This window comes from Thunnus maccoyii, chromosome 16 (assembly GCF_910596095.1).
Source record: "Thunnus maccoyii chromosome 16, fThuMac1.1, whole genome shotgun sequence".
Taxonomy (NCBI): domain Eukaryota; kingdom Metazoa; phylum Chordata; class Actinopteri; order Scombriformes; family Scombridae; genus Thunnus; species Thunnus maccoyii.
The window spans coordinates 23521374-23539706 of NC_056548.1; the positions used below are offsets into that span (position 1 = coordinate 23521374).

Here is an 18333-nt window from a genome sequence, read left to right on the forward strand (position 1 = left end):
GTAGGCGCTTTCAGCGGTGCACAGGAGTGAGCATGGGCATTCTGACTGGTCTGCAGCTACGCAGCCTCATATGCAGAAAGCTGCGATGCACTGTGTGTTCTGACACCTGTCTATCATAGTCAGGATTAACCTGTTCAGCAATTTGTGCTACAGTAGCTCTTCTGTATGGTCGGACCAGACGGGCTAGCCTTCACTCCCCATGTGCATGAATGAGCCTTGGGCACCCATGACCCTGCTGCCGGTTCACTGGTTTTCTTTCCTTTGACCACTTTTGGTAGCTGCTGACCACTGCACACTGGCAGAACCCCACAAGACCTGCCATTTTAGAGATATTCTTGCTCTGTTGTCTAGCTATGACAATTTGGCCCTTCTCAGAGTTGTTCAGATCTTTACGCTTTCCCTCTTTTCCTGCTTCCAACACATCAACTTCAAAAACTGACTGTTCATTTGCTGCCTAATATATCCCACCCCTTGACATGTTCCATTGTAATGAGACAATCAATGTTATTCACTTCACATGTGAGAGGTTTTAATGTCGTGGCTGATCAGTGGTATATATCAGCCATTATAAACAATCTTAAGATGAAATGGAAACTTGCTTTTTCTGACTTTTCCCTCCTCAGTCTTAAAGTAAAATATCACATTTTACTAATTTGAGGTCTCTGTTGAAGCAGTGTTGATTCTAAGTGGATATTTTACTAGATTAAATGACAAACATAGAAGATTGGAAACAAAACACTGATCTTCCATTTTCTGAAGCACTAAGAAGAAAAGAGGGGAAAGCTGTGCAATATCAAATGAATTTTAAGGGTCAAAAATTATAAAGTGGTCTTTCTATCTTTTCAGGTTTTCTCATTTCTGACAAAGACGTTATTTTAAATGAAGAAAACATTGTGCAGCTGTCAATATATTTATTGAACATTTACATGTATACAAAAGCACATATGATCATCTTCAATTAACACTTTAATAAAACATTGAATGTACATTGTCAAAACAATATAGAGATTAGTCCGTGTTTCCAGGTTTGTCCTCTGCGCTGTGGTCTGTGTCTGTGCTGCTGCCTTCTGTGTGTGAACACACACTCTGCTGTGTTTTCTCCTCCACGCTCCTCTCGATAATCAGTTTTCTCTCAGCCTCCTCCACGCATGGAGCTTTGGCTTCCTGGATGTGGAGCTTCCCGTCTGGAGCCAGGTAGCAGGTGATGGCTTCAGGGTTGAGCTCCTCAGGCAGATCAAACTCCTGTCTGAACTCCTGGCGTCTGTAAGAGTAGCAGCCTTTCCCGTCCTCCTGCTCCTTCTCTGTCTTCCCACTGACCCTCAGCTTCCTGCCCACCTGCCTGACAGACAGCTCCTCTGGGGAAAAGCCTTGAGTGTCCAGGGTCAGGCCAAAGTGCTCTCCATCTTTCTCCAGCTGGTAGGAGACTGGTCGCACAGCTGCAGCGGTTTGGGAAGGCTCCGTCTCCTCCAGCATCTTGTGTTGAAGTTTGTCTATCAGCTCCAGACTGCTGCGCAGCTCCTGGAGGTTTCTCTGCAGTAGATCCTGCTGGCAGAGCAGAGGTTTGACCTCTGGCCACAGACTGCGTACAGGCCAGTAGAAGTCCATGAATGGACTGAGAGTAGACTGGAATCCATGAGAGCACAGCATCTTCAGTGTGTTGAGTCCTCTTGTTGTGAGATGAAACACTGTGAAAGTGTCTGTTCTGTTCTGTGTTGGTTGTGTTGCTTTCTGTCTCAGCAGTGGGACTGTCCCAGCTTTTATATCCTAAGTGGAGAGGCTTCACAGTCTTCAGGAACTTTCCAGTCATTACCACAACTCGCCACTGGGGAGAGCTGTTTCTCAGGAGTGACGTCATCACTGAATCATACTGGTTTTTTTAGGGAGCTTACTATCTGAATATATTTAATGTCAAATCTTATCATTGCTGCAAATAGTTAAAGTGATCCTATGTAACTTTCTAAAGAGCTGCGACTGTGGTCACTGGTCATATCAGACCAAATGAGGCTGCAGCAGAAAAACCTCTGATTGTATTGAATGAAGGAAGAAAGAGCTTTATTGATTGTGAGTTCAACTTTTCATCAGTAAAAGAAAGAATGAAATATTTCCTACATCAGAACAGGAAGAAAACATAATAAGACCACATGAAGATCAAAGCCAGATTCAATTAATATAAAATAGCAAAATTCTGAGAAAAGAGGGTTATAAAAGGCAGAGTATGAAAAAAGAAAATTTACACTGATCAGCCACAACATTAAAACTACCTGCCTAATATTGTGAAGCCCCCTATTGTGCCACCAAAACAGCTCTCACCCATCGAGGCATGGACTCCACAAGACCTCTGGAGGTGTCCTCTGGTATCTGGCACCAAGACGTTAGCAGCATATCCTTTAAGTCCTGTAAGTTGCCTGGTGGGGCCTCCTCAGATTGGACTTGTTTTTCCAGCATGTCCCACAGATGCTCGATGGGATTGAGATCTGGGGAATTTGTAGGCCGAGGCAACACCTTGAACCCTTTGTCAGGTAAATAATGCACACACACCCGGCCGTCCACATGATGATCAGACCGGCCACCTTCTTCCATTGCTCCATGGTCCAGTTCTGACACTAATGTGCTCATTGTAGGCGCTTTCAGCGGTGCACAGGAGTGAGCATGGGCATTCTGACTGGTCTGCAGCTACGCAGCCTCATATGCAGAAAGCTGCGATGCACTGTGTGTTCTGACACCTGTCTATCATAGTCAGGATTAACCTGTTCAGCAATTTGTGCTACAGTAGCTCTTCTGTATGGTCGGACCAGACAGGCTAGCCTTCACTCCCCATGTGCATGAATGAGCCTTGGGCACCCATGACCCTGCTGCCGGTTCACTGGTTTTCTTTCCTTTGACCACTTTTGGTAGCTGCTGACCACTGCACACTGGCAGAACCCCACAAGACCTGCCGTCTTGGAGATATTCTTGCTCTGTTGTCTAGCTATGACAATTTGGCCCTTCTCAGAGTTGTTCAGATCTTTACGCTTTCCCTCTTTTCCTGCTTCCAACACATCAACTTCAAAAACTGACTGTTCATTTGCTGCCTAATATATCCCACCCCTTGACATGTTCCATTGTAATGAGACAATCAATGTTATTCACTTCACATGTGAGAGGTTTTAATGTCGTGGCTGATCAGTGGTATATATCAGCCATTATAAACAATCTTAAGATGAAATGGAAACTTGCTTTTTCTGACTTTTCCCTCCTCAGTCTTAAAGTAAAATATCACATTTTACTAATTTGAGGTCTCTGTTGAAGCAGTGTTGATTCTAAGTGGATATTTTACTAGATTAAATGACAAACATAGAAGATTGGAAACAAAACACTGATCTTCCATTTTCTGAAGCACTAAGAAGAAAAGAGGGGAAAGCTGTGCAATATCAAATGAATTTTAAGGGTCAAAAATTATAAAGTGGTCTTTCTATCTTTTCAGGTTTTCTCATTTCTGACAAAGACGTTATTTTAAATGAAGAAAACATTGTGCAGCTGTCAATATATTTATTGAACATTTACATGTATACAAAAGCACATATGATCATCTTCAATTAACACTTTAATAAAACATTGAATGTACATTGTCAAAACAATATAGAGATTAGTCCGTGTTTCCAGGTTTGTCCTCTGCGCTGTGGTCTGTGTCTGTGCTGCTGCCTTCTGTGTGTGAACACACACTCTGCTGTGTTTTCTCCTCCACGCTCCTCTCGATAGTCAGTTTTCTCTCAGCCTCCTCCACGCATGGAGCTTTGGCTTCCTGGATGTGGAGCTTCCCGTCTGGAGCCAGGTAGCAGGTGATGGCTTCAGGGTTGAGCTCCTCAGGCAGATCAAACTCCTGTCTGAACTCCTGGCGTCTGTAAGAGTAGCAGCCTTTCCCGTCCTCCTGCTCCTTCTCTGTCTTCCCACTGACCCTCAGCTTCCTGCCCACCTGCCTGACAGACAGCTCCTCTGGGGAAAAGCCTTGAGTGTCCAGGGTCAGGCCAAAGTGCTCTCCATCTTTCTCCAGCTGGTAGGAGACTGGTCGCACAGCTGCAGCGGTTTGGGAAGGCTCCGTCTCCTCCAGCATCTTGTGTTGAAGTTTGTCTATCAGCTCCAGACTGCTGCGCAGCTCCTGGAGGTTTCTCTGCAGTAGATCCTGCTGGCAGAGCAGAGGTTTGACCTCTGGCCACAGACTGCGTACAGGCCAGTAGAAGTCCATGAATGGACTGAGAGTAGACTGGAATCCATGAGAGCACAGCATCTTCAGTGTGTTGAGTCCTCTTGTTGTGAGATGAAACACTGTGAAAGTGTCTGTTCTGTTCTGTGTTGGTTGTGTTGCTTTCTGTCTCAGCAGTGGGACTGTCCCAGCTTTTATATCCTAAGTGGAGAGGCTTCACAGTCTTCAGGAACTTTCCAGTCATTACCACAACTCGCCACTGGGGAGAGCTGTTTCTCAGGAGTGACGTCATCACTGAATCATACTGGTTTTTTTAGGGAGCTTACTATCTGAATATATTTAATGTCAAATCTTATCATTGCTGCAAATAGTTAAAGTGATCCTATGTAACTTTCTAAAGAGCTGCGACTGTGGTCACTGGTCATATCAGACCAAATGAGGCTGCAGCAGAAAAACCTCTGATTGTATTGAATGAAGGAAGAAAGAGCTTTATTGATTGTGAGTTCAACTTTTCATCAGTAAAAGAAAGAATGAAATATTTCCTACATCAGAACAGGAAGAAAACATAATAAGACCACATGAAGATCAAAGCCAGATTCAATTAATATAAAATAGCAAAATTCTGAGAAAAGAGGGTTATAAAAGGCAGAGTATGAAAAAAGAAAATTTACACTGATCAGCCACAACATTAAAACTACCTGCCTAATATTGTGAAGCCCCCTATTGTGCCACCAAAACAGCTCTCACCCATCGAGGCATGGACTCCACAAGACCTCTGGAGGTGTCCTCTGGTATCTGGCACCAAGACGTTAGCAGCATATCCTTTAAGTCCTGTAAGTTGCCTGGTGGGGCCTCCTCAGATTGGACTTGTTTTTCCAGCATGTCCCACAGATGCTCGATGGGATTGAGATCTGGGGAATTTGTAGGCCGAGGCAACACCTTGAACCCTTTGTCAGGTAAATAATGCACACACACCCGGCCGTCCACATGATGATCAGACCGGCCACCTTCTTCCATTGCTCCATGGTCCAGTTCTGACACTAATGTGCTCATTGTAGGCGCTTTCAGCGGTGCACAGGAGTGAGCATGGGCATTCTGACTGGTCTGCAGCTACGCAGCCTCATATGCAGAAAGCTGCGATGCACTGTGTGTTCTGACACCTGTCTATCATAGTCAGGATTAACCTGTTCAGCAATTTGTGCTACAGTAGCACTTCTGTATGGTCGGACCAGACAGGCTAGCCTTCACTCCCCATGTGCATGAATGAGCCTTGGGCACCCATGACCCTGTTGCCGGTTCACTGGTTTTCTTTCCTTTGACCACTTTTGGTAGCTGCTGACCACTGCACACTGGCAGAACCCCACAAGACCTGTCGTCTTGGAGATATTCTTGCTCTGTTGTCTAGCTATGACAATTTGGCCCTTCTCAAAGTTGTTCAGATCTTTACGCTTTCCCTCTTTTCCTGCTTCCAACACATCAACTTCAAAAACTGACCGTTCATTTGCTGCCTAATATATCCCACCCCTTGACATGTTCCATTGTAATGAGACAATCAATGTTATTCACTTCACATGTGAGAGGTTTTAATGTTGTGGCTGATCAGTGGTATATATCAGCCATGATAAACAATCTTAAGATGAAATGGAAACTTGCTTTTTCTGACTTTTCCCTCCTCAGTCTTAAAGTAAAATATCACATTTTACTAATTTGAGGTCTCTGATGAAGCAGTGTTGATTCTAAGTGGATATTTTACTAGATTAAATGACAAACATAGAAGATTGGAAACAAAACACTGATCTTCCAGTTTCTGAAGCACTAAGAAGAAAAGAGGGGAAAGCTGTGCAATATCAAATGAATTTTAAGGGTCAAAAATTATAAAGTGGTCTTTCTATCTTTTCAGGTTTTCTCATTTCTGACAAAGACGTTATTTTAAATGAAGAAAACATTGTGCAGCTGTCAATATATTTATTGAACATTTACATGTATACAAAAGCACATATGATCATCTTCAATTAACACTTTAATAAAACATTGAATGTACATTGTCAAAACAATATAGAGATTAGTCCGTGTTTCCAGGTTTGTCCTCTGCGCTGTGGTCTGTGTCTGTGCTGCTGCCTTCTGTGTGTGAACACACACTCTGCTGTGTTTTCTCCTCCACGCTCCTCTCGATAGTCAGTTTTCTCTCAGCCTCCTCCACGCATGGAGCTTTGGCTTCCTGGATGTGGAGCTTCCCGTCTGGAGCCAGGTAGCAGGTGATGGCTTCAGGGTTGAGCTCCTCAGGCAGATCAAACTCCTGTCTGAACTCCTGGCGTCTGTAAGAGTAGCAGCCTTTCCCGTCCTCCTGCTCCTTCTCTGTCTTCCCACTGACCCTCAGCTTCCTGCCCACCTGCCTGACAGACAGCTCCTCTGGGGAAAAGCCTTGAGTGTCCAGGGTCAGGCCAAAGTGCTCTCCATCTTTCTCCAGCTGGTAGGAGACTGGTCGCACAGCTGCAGCGGTTTGGGAAGGCTCCGTCTCCTCCAGCATCTTGTGTTGAAGTTTGTCTATCAGCTCCAGACTGCTGCGCAGCTCCTGGAGGTTTCTCTGCAGTAGATCCTGCTGGCAGAGCAGAGGTTTGACCTCTGGCCACAGACTGCGTACAGGCCAGTAGAAGTCCATGAATGGACTGAGAGTAGACTGGAATCCATGAGAGCACAGCATCTTCAGTGTGTTGAGTCCTCTTGTTGTGAGATGAAACACTGTGAAAGTGTCTGTTCTGTTCTGTGTTGGTTGTGTTGCTTTCTGTCTCAGCAGTGGGACTGTCCCAGCTTTTATATCCTAAGTGGAGAGGCTTCACAGTCTTCAGGAACTTTCCAGTCATTACCACAACTCGCCACTGGGGAGAGCTGTTTCTCAGGAGTGACGTCATCACTGAATCATACTGGTTTTTTTAGGGAGCTTACTGTCTTAATGTATTTAATGTCAAATCTTATCATTGCTGCAAATAGTTAAAGTGATCCTATGTAACTTTCTAAAGAGCTGCGACTGTGGTCACTGGTCATATCAGACCAAATGAGGCTGCAGCAGAAAAACCTCTGATTGTATTGAATGAAGGAAGAAAGAGCTTTATTGATTGTGAGTTCAACTTTTCATCAGTAACAGAAAGACTGAAACATTTCCTACATCAGAACAGGAAGAAAACATAATAAGACCACATGAAGATCAAAGCCAGATTCAATGAACATAAAATAGCAAAATTCTGAGAAAAGAGGGTTATAAAAGGCAGAGTATGAAAAAAGAAAATATACACTGATCAGCCACAACATTAAAACCACCTGCCTAATATTGCGTAGGTCCCCCTTGTGCCACCAAAACAGCTCTCACCCATCGAGGCATGGACTCCACAAGACCTCTGGAGGTGTCCTCTGGTATCTGGCACCAAGACGTTAGCAGCATATCCTTTAAGTCCTGTAAGTTGCCTGGTGGGGCCTCCTCAGATTGGACTTGTTTTTCCAGCATGTCCCACAGATGCTCGATGGGATTGAGATCTGGGGAATTTGTAGGCCGAGGCAACACCTTGAACCCTTTGTCAGGTAAATAATGCACACACACCCGGCCGTCCACATGATGATCAGACCGGCCACCTTCTTCCACTGCTCCATGGTCCAGTTCTGACACTCATGTGCCCATTGTAGGCGCTTTCAGCGGTGCACAGGAGTGAACATGGGCACTCTGACTGGTCTGCGGCTACGCAGCCTCATATGCAGAAAGCTGCGATGCACTGTGTGTTCTGACACCTGTCTATCATAGTCAGGATTAACCTGTTCAGCAATTTGTGCTACAGTAGCTCTTCTGTATGGTCGGACCAGACGGACTAGCCTTCGCTCCCCATGTGCATGAATGAGCCTTGGGCACCCATGACCCTGTTGCCGGTTCACTGGTTTTCTTTCCTTTGACCACTTTTGGTAGCTGCTGACCACTGCACACTGGCAGAACCCCACAAGACCTGCCGTCTTGGAGATATTCTTGCTCTGTTGTCTAGCTATGACAATTTGGCCCTTCTCAAAGTTGTTCAGATCTTTACGCTTTCCCTCTTTTCCTGCTTCCAACACATCAACTTCAAAAACTGACTGTTCATTTGCTGCCTAATATATCCCACCCCTTGACATGTTCCATTGTAATGAGACAATCAATGTTATTCACTTCACATGTGAGAGGTTTTAATGTTGTGGCTGATCAGTGGTATATATCAGCCATGATAAACAATCTTAAGATGAAATGGAAACTTGCTTTTTCTGACTTTTCCCTCCTCAGTCTTAAAGTAAAATATCACATTTTACTAATTTGAGGTCTCTGATGAAGCAGTGTTGATTCTAAGTGGATATTTTACTAGATTAAATGACAAACATAGAAGATTGGAAACAAAACACTGATCTTCCAGTTTCTGAAGCACTAAGAAGAAAAGAGGGGAAAGCTGTGCAATATCAAATGAATTTTAAGGGTCAAAAATTATAAAGTGGTCTTTCTATCTTTTCAGGTTTTCTCATTTCTGACAAAGACGTTATTTTAAATGAAGAAAACATTGTGCAGCTGTCAATATATTTATTGAACATTTACATGTATACAAAAGCACATATGATCATCTTCAATTAACACTTTAATAAAACATTGAATGTACATTGTCAAAACAATATAGAGATTAGTCCGTGTTTCCAGGTTTGTCCTCTGCGCTGTGGTCTGTGTCTGTGCTGCTGCCTTCTGTGTGTGAACACACACTCTGCTGTGTTTTCTCCTCCACGCTCCTCTCGATAGTCAGTTTTCTCTCAGCCTCCTCCACGCATGGAGCTTTGGCTTCCTGGATGTGGAGCTTCCCGTCTGGAGCCAGGTAGCAGGTGATGGCTTCAGGGTTGAGCTCCTCAGGCAGATCAAACTCCTGTCTGAACTCCTGGCGTCTGTAAGAGTAGCAGCCTTTCCCGTCCTCCTGCTCCTTCTCTGTCTTCCCACTGACCCTCAGCTTCCTGCCCACCTGCCTGACAGACAGCTCCTCTGGGGAAAAGCCTTGAGTGTCCAGGGTCAGGCCAAAGTGCTCTCCATCTTTCTCCAGCTGGTAGGAGACTGGTCGCACAGCTGCAGCGGTTTGGGAAGGCTCCGTCTCCTCCAGCATCTTGTGTTGAAGTTTGTCTATCAGCTCCAGACTGCTGCGCAGCTCCTGGAGGTTTCTCTGCAGTAGATCCTGCTGGCAGAGCAGAGGTTTGACCTCTGGCCACAGACTGCGTACAGGCCAGTAGAAGTCCATGAATGGACTGAGAGTAGACTGGAATCCATGAGAGCACAGCATCTTCAGTGTGTTGAGTCCTCTTGTTGTGAGATGAAACACTGTGAAAGTGTCTGTTCTGTTCTGTGTTGGTTGTGTTGCTTTCTGTCTCAGCAGTGGGACTGTCCCAGCTTTTATATCCTAAGTGGAGAGGCTTCACAGTCTTCAGGAACTTTCCAGTCATTACCACAACTCGCCACTGGGGAGAGCTGTTTCTCAGGAGTGACGTCATCACTGAATCATACTGGTTTTTTTAGGGAGCTTACTATCTGAATATATTTAATGTCAAATCTTATCATTGCTGCAAATAGTTAAAGTGATCCTATGTAACTTTCTAAAGAGCTGCGACTGTGGTCACTGGTCATATCAGACCAAATGAGGCTGCAGCAGAAAAACCTCTGATTGTATTGAATGAAGGAAGAAAGAGCTTTATTGATTGTGAGTTCAACTTTTCATCAGTAAAAGAAAGACTGAAACATTTCCTACATCAGAACAGGAAGAAAACATAATAAGACCACATGAAGATCAAAGCCAGATTCAATGAACATAAAATAGCAAAATTCTGAGAAAAGAGGGTTATAAAAGGCAGAGTATGAAAAAAGAAAATATACACTGATCAGCCACAACATTAAAACCACCTGCCTAATATTGCGTAGGTCCCCCTTGTGCCACCAAAACAGCTCTCACCCATCGAGGCATGGACTCCACAAGACCTCTGGAGGTGTCCTCTGGTATCTGGCACCAAGACGTTAGCAGCATATCCTTTAAGTCCTGTAAGTTGCCTGGTGGGGCCTCCTCAGATTGGACTTGTTTTTCCAGCATGTCCCACAGATGCTCGATGGGATTGAGATCTGGGGAATTTGTAGGCCGAGGCAACACCTTGAACCCTTTGTCAGGTAAATAATGCACACACACCTGGCCGTCCACATGATGATCAGACCGGCCACCTTCTTCCATTGCTCCATGGTCCAGTTCTGACACTCATGTGCCCATTGTAGGCGCTTTCAGCGGTGCACAGGAGTGAACATGGGCACTCTGACTGGTCTGCGGCTACACAGCCTCATATGCAGAAAGCTGCGATGCACTGTGTGTTCTGACACCTGTCTATCATAGTCAGGATTAACCTGTTCAGCAATTTGTGCTACAGTAGCTCTTCTGTATGGTCGGACCAGACGGACTAGCCTTCGCTCCCCATGTGCATGAATGAGCCTTGGGCACCCATGACCCTGTTGCCGGTTCACTGGTTTTCTTTCCTTTGACCACTTTTGGTAGCTGCTGACCACTGCACACTGGCAGAACCCCACAAGACCTGCCGTCTTGGAGATATTCTTGCTCTGTTGTCTAGCTATGACAATTTGGCCCTTCTCAAAGTTGTTCAGATCTTTACGCTTTCCCTCTTTTCCTGCTTCCAACACATCAACTTCAAAAACTGACGGTTCATTTGCTGCCTAATATATCCCACCCCTTGACATGTTCCATTGTAATGAGACAATCAATGTTATTCACTTCACATGTGAGAGGTTTTAATGTTGTGGCTGATCAGTGGTATATATCAGCCATGATAAACAATCTTAAGATGAAATGGAAACTTGCTTTTTCTGACTTTTCCCTCCTCAGTCTTAAAGTAAAATATCACATTTTACTAATTTGAGGTCTCTGATGAAGCAGTGTTGATTCTAAGTGGATATTTTACTAGATTAAATGACAAACATAGAAGATTGGAAACAAAACACTGATCTTCCAGTTTCTGAAGCACTAAGAAGAAAAGAGGGGAAAGCTGTGCAATATCAAATGAATTTTAAGGGTCAAAAATTATAAAGTGGTCTTTCTATCTTTTCAGGTTTTCTCATTTCTGACAAAGACGTTATTTTAAATGAAGAAAACATTGTGCAGCTGTCAATATATTTATTGAACATTTACATGTATACAAAAGCACATATGATCATCTTCAATTAACACTTTAATAAAACATTGAATGTACATTGTCAAAACAATATAGAGATTAGTCCGTGTTTCCAGGTTTGTCCTCTGCGCTGTGGTCTGTGTCTGTGCTGCTGCCTTCTGTGTGTGAACACACACTCTGCTGTGTTTTCTCCTCCACGCTCCTCTCGATAGTCAGTTTTCTCTCAGCCTCCTCCACGCATGGAGCTTTGGCTTCCTGGATGTGGAGCTTCCCGTCTGGAGCCAGGTAGCAGGTGATGGCTTCAGGGTTGAGCTCCTCAGGCAGATCAAACTCCTGTCTGAACTCCTGGCGTCTGTAAGAGTAGCAGCCTTTCCCGTCCTCCTGCTCCTTCTCTGTCTTCCCACTGACCCTCAGCTTCCTGCCCACCTGCCTGACAGACAGCTCCTCTGGGGAAAAGCCTTGAGTGTCCAGGGTCAGGCCAAAGTGCTCTCCATCTTTCTCCAGCTGGTAGGAGACTGGTCGCACAGCTGCAGCGGTTTGGGAAGGCTCCGTCTCCTCCAGCATCTTGTGTTGAAGTTTGTCTATCAGCTCCAGACTGCTGCGCAGCTCCTGGAGGTTTCTCTGCAGTAGATCCTGCTGGCAGAGCAGAGGTTTGACCTCTGGCCACAGACTGCGTACAGGCCAGTAGAAGTCCATGAATGGACTGAGAGTAGACTGGAATCCATGAGAGCACAGCATCTTCAGTGTGTTGAGTCCTCTTGTTGTGAGATGAAACACTGTGAAAGTGTCTGTTCTGTTCTGTGTTGGTTGTGTTGCTTTCTGTCTCAGCAGTGGGACTGTCCCAGCTTTTATATCCTAAGTGGAGAGGCTTCACAGTCTTCAGGAACTTTCCAGTCATTACCACAACTCGCCACTGGGGAGAGCTGTTTCTCAGGAGTGACGTCATCACTGAATCATACTGGTTTTTTTAGGGAGCTTACTATCTGAATATATTTAATGTCAAATCTTATCATTGCTGCAAATAGTTAAAGTGATCCTATGTAACTTTCTAAAGAGCTGCGACTGTGGTCACTGGTCATATCAGACCAAATGAGGCTGCAGCAGAAAAACCTCTGATTGTATTGAATGAAGGAAGAAAGAGCTTTATTGATTGTGAGTTCAACTTTTCATCAGTAAAAGAAAGACTGAAACATTTCCTACATCAGAACAGGAAGAAAACATAATAAGACCACATGAAGATCAAAGCCAGATTCAATGAACATAAAATAGCAAAATTCTGAGAAAAGAGGGTTATAAAAGGCAGAGTATGAAAAAAGAAAATATACACTGATCAGCCACAACATTAAAACCACCTGCCTAATATTGCGTAGGTCCCCCTTGTGCCACCAAAACAGCTCTCACCCATCGAGGCATGGACTCCACAAGACCTCTGGAGGTGTCCTCTGGTATCTGGCACCAAGACGTTAGCAGCATATCCTTTAAGTCCTGTAAGTTGCCTGGTGGGGCCTCCTCAGATTGGACTTGTTTTTCCAGCATGTCCCACAGATGCTCGATGGGATTGAGATCTGGGGAATTTGTAGGCCGAGGCAACACCTTGAACCCTTTGTCAGGTAAATAATGCACACACACCTGGCCGTCCACATGATGATCAGACCGGCCACCTTCTTCCATTGCTCCATGGTCCAGTTCTGACACTCATGTGCCCATTGTAGGCGCTTTCAGCGGTGCACAGGAGTGAACATGGGCACTCTGACTGGTCTGCGGCTACACAGCCTCATATGCAGAAAGCTGCGATGCACTGTGTGTTCTGACACCTGTCTATCATAGTCAGGATTAACCTGTTCAGCAATTTGTGCTACAGTAGCTCTTCTGTATGGTCGGACCAGACGGACTAGCCTTCGCTCCCCATGTGCATGAATGAGCCTTGGGCACCCATGACCCTGTTGCCGGTTCACTGGTTTTCTTTCCTTTGACCACTTTTGGTAGCTGCTGACCACTGCACACTGGCAGAACCCCACAAGACCTGCCGTCTTGGAGATATTCTTGCTCTGTTGTCTAGCTATGACAATTTGGCCCTTCTCAAAGTTGTTCAGATCTTTACGCTTTCCCTCTTTTCCTGCTTCCAACACATCAACTTCAAAAACTGACGGTTCATTTGCTGCCTAATATATCCCACCCCTTGACATGTTCCATTGTAATGAGACAATCAATGTTATTCACTTCACATGTGAGAGGTTTTAATGTTGTGGCTGATCAGTGGTATATATCAGCCATGATAAACAATCTTAAGATGAAATGGAAACTTGCTTTTTCTGACTTTTCCCTCCTCAGTCTTAAAGTAAAATATCACATTTTACTAATTTGAGGTCTCTGATGAAGCAGTGTTGATTCTAAGTGGATATTTTACTAGATTAAATGACAAACATAGAAGATTGGAAACAAAACACTGATCTTCCAGTTTCTGAAGCACTAAGAAGAAAAGAGGGGAAAGCTGTGCAATATCAAATGAATTTTAAGGGTCAAAAATTATAAAGTGGTCTTTCTATCTTTTCAGGTTTTCTCATTTCTGACAAAGACGTTATTTTAAATGAAGAAAACATTGTGCAGCTGTCAATATATTTATTGAACATTTACATGTATACAAAAGCACATATGATCATCTTCAATTAACACTTTAATAAAACATTGAATGTACATTGTCAAAACAATATAGAGATTAGTCCGTGTTTCCAGGTTTGTCCTCTGCGCTGTGGTCTGTGTCTGTGCTGCTGCCTTCTGTGTGTGAACACACACTCTGCTGTGTTTTCTCCTCCACGCTCCTCTCGATAGTCAGTTTTCTCTCAGCCTCCTCCACGCATGGAGCTTTGGCTTCCTGGATGTGGAGCTTCCCGTCTGGAGCCAGGTAGCAGGTGATGGCTTCAGGGTTGAGCTCCTCAGGCAGATCAAACTCCTGTCTGAACTCCTGGCGTCTGTAAGAGTAGCAGCCTTTCCCGTCCTCCTGCTCCTTCTCTGTCTTCCCACTGACCCTCAGCTTCCTGCCCACCTGCCTGACAGACAGCTCCTCTGGGGAAAAGCCTTGAGTGTCCAGGGTCAGGCCAAAGTGCTCTCCATCTTTCTCCAGCTGGTAGGAGACTGGTCGCACAGCTGCAGCGGTTTGGGAAGGCTCCGTCTCCTCCAGCATCTTGTGTTGAAGTTTGTCTATCAGCTCCAGACTGCTGCGCAGCTCCTGGAGGTTTCTCTGCAGTAGATCCTGCTGGCAGAGCAGAGGTTTGACCTCTGGCCACAGACTGCGTACAGGCCAGTAGAAGTCCATGAATGGACTGAGAGTAGACTGGAATCCATGAGAGCACAGCATCTTCAGTGTGTTGAGTCCTCTTGTTGTGAGATGAAACACTGTGAAAGTGTCTGTTCTGTTCTGTGTTGGTTGTGTTGCTTTCTGTCTCAGCAGTGGGACTGTCCCAGCTTTTATATCCTAAGTGGAGAGGCTTCACAGTCTTCAGGAACTTTCCAGTCATTACCACAACTCGCCACTGGGGAGAGCTGTTTCTCAGGAGTGACGTCATCACTGAATCATACTGGTTTTTTTAGGGAGCTTACTATCTGAATATATTTAATGTCAAATCTTATCATTGCTGCAAATAGTTAAAGTGATCCTATGTAACTTTCTAAAGAGCTGCGACTGTGGTCACTGGTCATATCAGACCAAATGAGGCTGCAGCAGAAAAACCTCTGATTGTATTGAATGAAGGAAGAAAGAGCTTTATTGATTGTGAGTTCAACTTTTCATCAGTAAAAGAAAGACTGAAACATTTCCTACATCAGAACAGGAAGAAAACATAATAAGACCACATGAAGATCAAAGCCAGATTCAATGAACATAAAATAGCAAAATTCTGAGAAAAGAGGGTTATAAAAGGCAGAGTATGAAAAAAGAAAATATACACTGATCAGCCACAACATTAAAACCACCTGCCTAATATTGCGTAGGTCCCCCTTGTGCCACCAAAACAGCTCTCACCCATCGAGGCATGGACTCCACAAGACCTCTGGAGGTGTCCTCTGGTATCTGGCACCAAGACGTTAGCAGCATATCCTTTAAGTCCTGTAAGTTGCCTGGTGGGGCCTCCTCAGATTGGACTTGTTTTTCCAGCATGTCCCACAGATGCTCGATGGGATTGAGATCTGGGGAATTTGTAGGCCGAGGCAACACCTTGAACCCTTTGTCAGGTAAATAATGCACACACACCTGGCCGTCCACATGATGATCAGACCGGCCACCTTCTTCCATTGCTCCATGGTCCAGTTCTGACACTCATGTGCCCATTGTAGGCGCTTTCAGCGGTGCACAGGAGTGAACATGGGCACTCTGACTGGTCTGCGGCTACACAGCCTCATATGCAGAAAGCTGCGATGCACTGTGTGTTCTGACACCTGTCTATCATAGTCAGGATTAACCTGTTCAGCAATTTGTGCTACAGTAGCTCTTCTGTATGGTCGGACCAGACGGACTAGCCTTCGCTCCCCATGTGCATGAATGAGCCTTGGGCACCCATGACCCTGTTGCCGGTTCACTGGTTTTCTTTCCTTTGACCACTTTTGGTAGCTGCTGACCACTGCACACTGGCAGAACCCCACAAGACCTGCCGTCTTGGAGATATTCTTGCTCTGTTGTCTAGCTATGACAATTTGGCCCTTCTCAAAGTTGTTCAGATCTTTACGCTTTCCCTCTTTTCCTGCTTCCAACACATCAACTTCAAAAACTGACGGTTCATTTGCTGCCTAATATATCCCACCCCTTGACATGTTCCATTGTAATGAGACAATCAATGTTATTCACTTCACATGTGAGAGGTTTTAATGTTGTGGCTGATCAGTGGTATATATCAGCCATGATAAACAATCTTAAGATGAAATGGAAACTTGCTTTTTCTGACTTTTCCCTCCTCAGTCTTAAAGTAAAATATCACATTTTACTAATTTGAGGTCTCTGATGAAGCAGTGTTGATTCTAAGTGGATATTTTACTAGATTAAATGACAAACATAGAAGATTGGAAACAAAACACTGATCTTCCAGTTTCTGAAGCACTAAGAAGAAAAGAGGGGAAAGCTGTGCAATATCAAATGAATTTTAAGGGTCAAAAATTATAAAGTGGTCTTTCTATCTTTTCAGGTTTTCTCATTTCTGACAAAGACGTTATTTTAAATGAAGAAAACATTGTGCAGCTGTCAATATATTTATTGAACATTTACATGTATACAAAAGCACATATGATCATCTTCAATTAACACTTTAATAAAACATTGAATGTACATTGTCAAAACAATATAGAGATTAGTCCGTGTTTCCAGGTTTGTCCTCTGCGCTGTGGTCTGTGTCTGTGCTGCTGCCTTCTGTGTGTGAACACACACTCTGCTGTGTTTTCTCCTCCACGCTCCTCTCGATAGTCAGTTTTCTCTCAGCCTCCTCCACGCATGGAGCTTTGGCTTCCTGGATGTGGAGCTTCCCGTCTGGAGCCAGGTAGCAGGTGATGGCTTCAGGGTTGAGCTCCTCAGGCAGATCAAACTCCTGTCTGAACTCCTGGCGTCTGTAAGAGTAGCAGCCTTTCCCGTCCTCCTGCTCCTTCTCTGTCTTCCCACTGACCCTCAGCTTCCTGCCCACCTGCCTGACAGACAGCTCCTCTGGGGAAAAGCCTTGAGTGTCCAGGGTCAGGCCAAAGTGCTCTCCATCTTTCTCCAGCTGGTAGGAGACTGGTCGCACAGCTGCAGCGGTTTGGGAAGGCTCCGTCTCCTCCAGCATCTTGTGTTGAAGTTTGTCTATCAGCTCCAGACTGCTGCGCAGCTCCTGGAGGTTTCTCTGCAGTAGATCCTGCTGGCAGAGCAGAGGTTTGACCTCTGGCCACAGACTGCGTACAGGCCAGTAGAAGTCCATGAATGGACTGAGAGTAGACTGGAATCCATGAGAGCACAGCATCTTCAGTGTGTTGAGTCCTCTTGTTGTGAGATGAAACACTGTGAAAGTGTCTGTTCTGTTCTGTGTTGGTTGTGTTGCTTTCTGTCTCAGCAGTGGGACTGTCCCAGCTTTTATATCCTAAGTGGAGAGGCTTCACAGTCTTCAGGAACTTTCCAGTCATTACCACAACTCGCCACTGGGGAGAGCTGTTTCTCAGGAGAGACGTCATCACTGAATCATACTGGTTTTTTTAGGGAGCTTACTATCTGAATATATTTAATGTCAAATCTTATCATTGCTGCAAATAGTTAAAGTGATCCTATGTAACTTTCTAAAGAGCTGCGACTGTGGTCACTGGTCATATCAGACCAAATGAGGCTGCAGCAGAAAAACCTCTGATTGTATTGAATGAAGGAAGAAAGAGCTTTATTGATTGTGAGTTCAACTTTTCATCAGTAAAAGAAAGACTGAAACATTTCCTACATCAGAACAGGAAGAAAACATAATAAGACCACATGAAGATCAAAGCCAGATTCAATGAACATAAAATAGCAAAATTCTGAGAAAAGAGGGTTATAAAAGGCAGAGTATGAAAAAAGAAAATATACACTGATTAGCCACAACATTAAAACCACCTGCCTAATATTGCGTAGGTCCCCCTTGTGCCACCAAAACAGCTCTCACCCATCGAGGCATGGACTCCACAAGACCTCTGGAGGTGTCCTCTGGTATCTGGCACCAAGACGTTAGCAGCATATCCTTTAAGTCCTGTAAGTTGCCTGGTGGGGCCTCCTCAGATTGGACTTGTTTTTCCAGCATGTCCCACAGATGCTCGATGGGATTGAGATCTGGGGAATTTGTAGGCCGAGGCAACACCTTGAACCCTTTGTCAGGTAAATAATGCACACACACCCGGCCGTCCACATGATGATCAGACCGGCCACCTTCTTCCACTGCTCCATGGTCCAGTTCTGACACTCATGTGCCCATTGTAGGCGCTTTCAG

General features: G+C 44.8%; 7 protein-coding genes across 7 annotated transcripts; all 7 read right to left on the minus strand.

Moving 5' to 3' along the window:
- Positions 1 to 897: 897 nt before the first annotated feature.
- LOC121881480 (heat shock protein 30-like) lies at positions 898 to 1748 on the minus strand. The gene has a single exon (XM_042389255.1). The coding sequence runs from the start codon at positions 1645 to 1647 to the stop codon at positions 1009 to 1011; it is 639 nt and encodes a 212-aa protein (XP_042245189.1). The 5' UTR covers positions 1648 to 1748; the 3' UTR covers positions 898 to 1008.
- A 1766-nt stretch (positions 1749 to 3514) lies between these two features.
- Positions 3515 to 4360, minus strand: LOC121881470 (heat shock protein 30-like). The gene has a single exon (XM_042389244.1). It carries the CDS (start codon positions 4262 to 4264, stop codon positions 3626 to 3628), a length of 639 nt encoding a protein of 212 aa, XP_042245178.1. The 5' UTR covers positions 4265 to 4360; the 3' UTR covers positions 3515 to 3625.
- A 1771-nt stretch (positions 4361 to 6131) lies between these two features.
- LOC121881472 (heat shock protein 30-like) lies at positions 6132 to 6977 on the minus strand. The gene has a single exon (XM_042389245.1). The coding sequence runs from the start codon at positions 6879 to 6881 to the stop codon at positions 6243 to 6245; it is 639 nt and encodes a 212-aa protein (XP_042245179.1). The 5' UTR covers positions 6882 to 6977; the 3' UTR covers positions 6132 to 6242.
- Positions 6978 to 8748: 1771 nt separating this feature from the next.
- On the minus strand, positions 8749 to 9594 carry LOC121881473 (heat shock protein 30-like). Its single transcript, XM_042389246.1, has one exon. It carries the CDS (start codon positions 9496 to 9498, stop codon positions 8860 to 8862), a length of 639 nt encoding a protein of 212 aa, XP_042245180.1. The 5' UTR covers positions 9499 to 9594; the 3' UTR covers positions 8749 to 8859.
- Positions 9595 to 11365: 1771 nt separating this feature from the next.
- Positions 11366 to 12211, minus strand: LOC121881474 (heat shock protein 30-like). The gene has a single exon (XM_042389247.1). The coding sequence runs from the start codon at positions 12113 to 12115 to the stop codon at positions 11477 to 11479; it is 639 nt and encodes a 212-aa protein (XP_042245181.1). The 5' UTR covers positions 12116 to 12211; the 3' UTR covers positions 11366 to 11476.
- A 1771-nt stretch (positions 12212 to 13982) lies between these two features.
- Positions 13983 to 14828, minus strand: LOC121881475 (heat shock protein 30-like). The gene has a single exon (XM_042389249.1). The coding sequence runs from the start codon at positions 14730 to 14732 to the stop codon at positions 14094 to 14096; it is 639 nt and encodes a 212-aa protein (XP_042245183.1). The 5' UTR covers positions 14733 to 14828; the 3' UTR covers positions 13983 to 14093.
- Positions 14829 to 16599: 1771 nt separating this feature from the next.
- Positions 16600 to 17445, minus strand: LOC121881476 (heat shock protein 30-like). Its single transcript, XM_042389250.1, has one exon. It carries the CDS (start codon positions 17347 to 17349, stop codon positions 16711 to 16713), a length of 639 nt encoding a protein of 212 aa, XP_042245184.1. The 5' UTR covers positions 17350 to 17445; the 3' UTR covers positions 16600 to 16710.
- Between the last annotated feature and the right edge of the window lie 888 nt (positions 17446 to 18333).

Coding starts and splice junctions, on each gene's coding strand:
- LOC121881480 (XM_042389255.1), bottom strand. CDS start 1,647: ATGCTGTGCTCTCATGGATTCCAGTCTACTCTCAGTCCATTCATGGAC.
- LOC121881470 (XM_042389244.1), bottom strand. CDS start 4,264: ATGCTGTGCTCTCATGGATTCCAGTCTACTCTCAGTCCATTCATGGAC.
- LOC121881472 (XM_042389245.1), bottom strand. CDS start 6,881: ATGCTGTGCTCTCATGGATTCCAGTCTACTCTCAGTCCATTCATGGAC.
- LOC121881473 (XM_042389246.1), bottom strand. CDS start 9,498: ATGCTGTGCTCTCATGGATTCCAGTCTACTCTCAGTCCATTCATGGAC.
- LOC121881474 (XM_042389247.1), bottom strand. CDS start 12,115: ATGCTGTGCTCTCATGGATTCCAGTCTACTCTCAGTCCATTCATGGAC.
- LOC121881475 (XM_042389249.1), bottom strand. CDS start 14,732: ATGCTGTGCTCTCATGGATTCCAGTCTACTCTCAGTCCATTCATGGAC.
- LOC121881476 (XM_042389250.1), bottom strand. CDS start 17,349: ATGCTGTGCTCTCATGGATTCCAGTCTACTCTCAGTCCATTCATGGAC.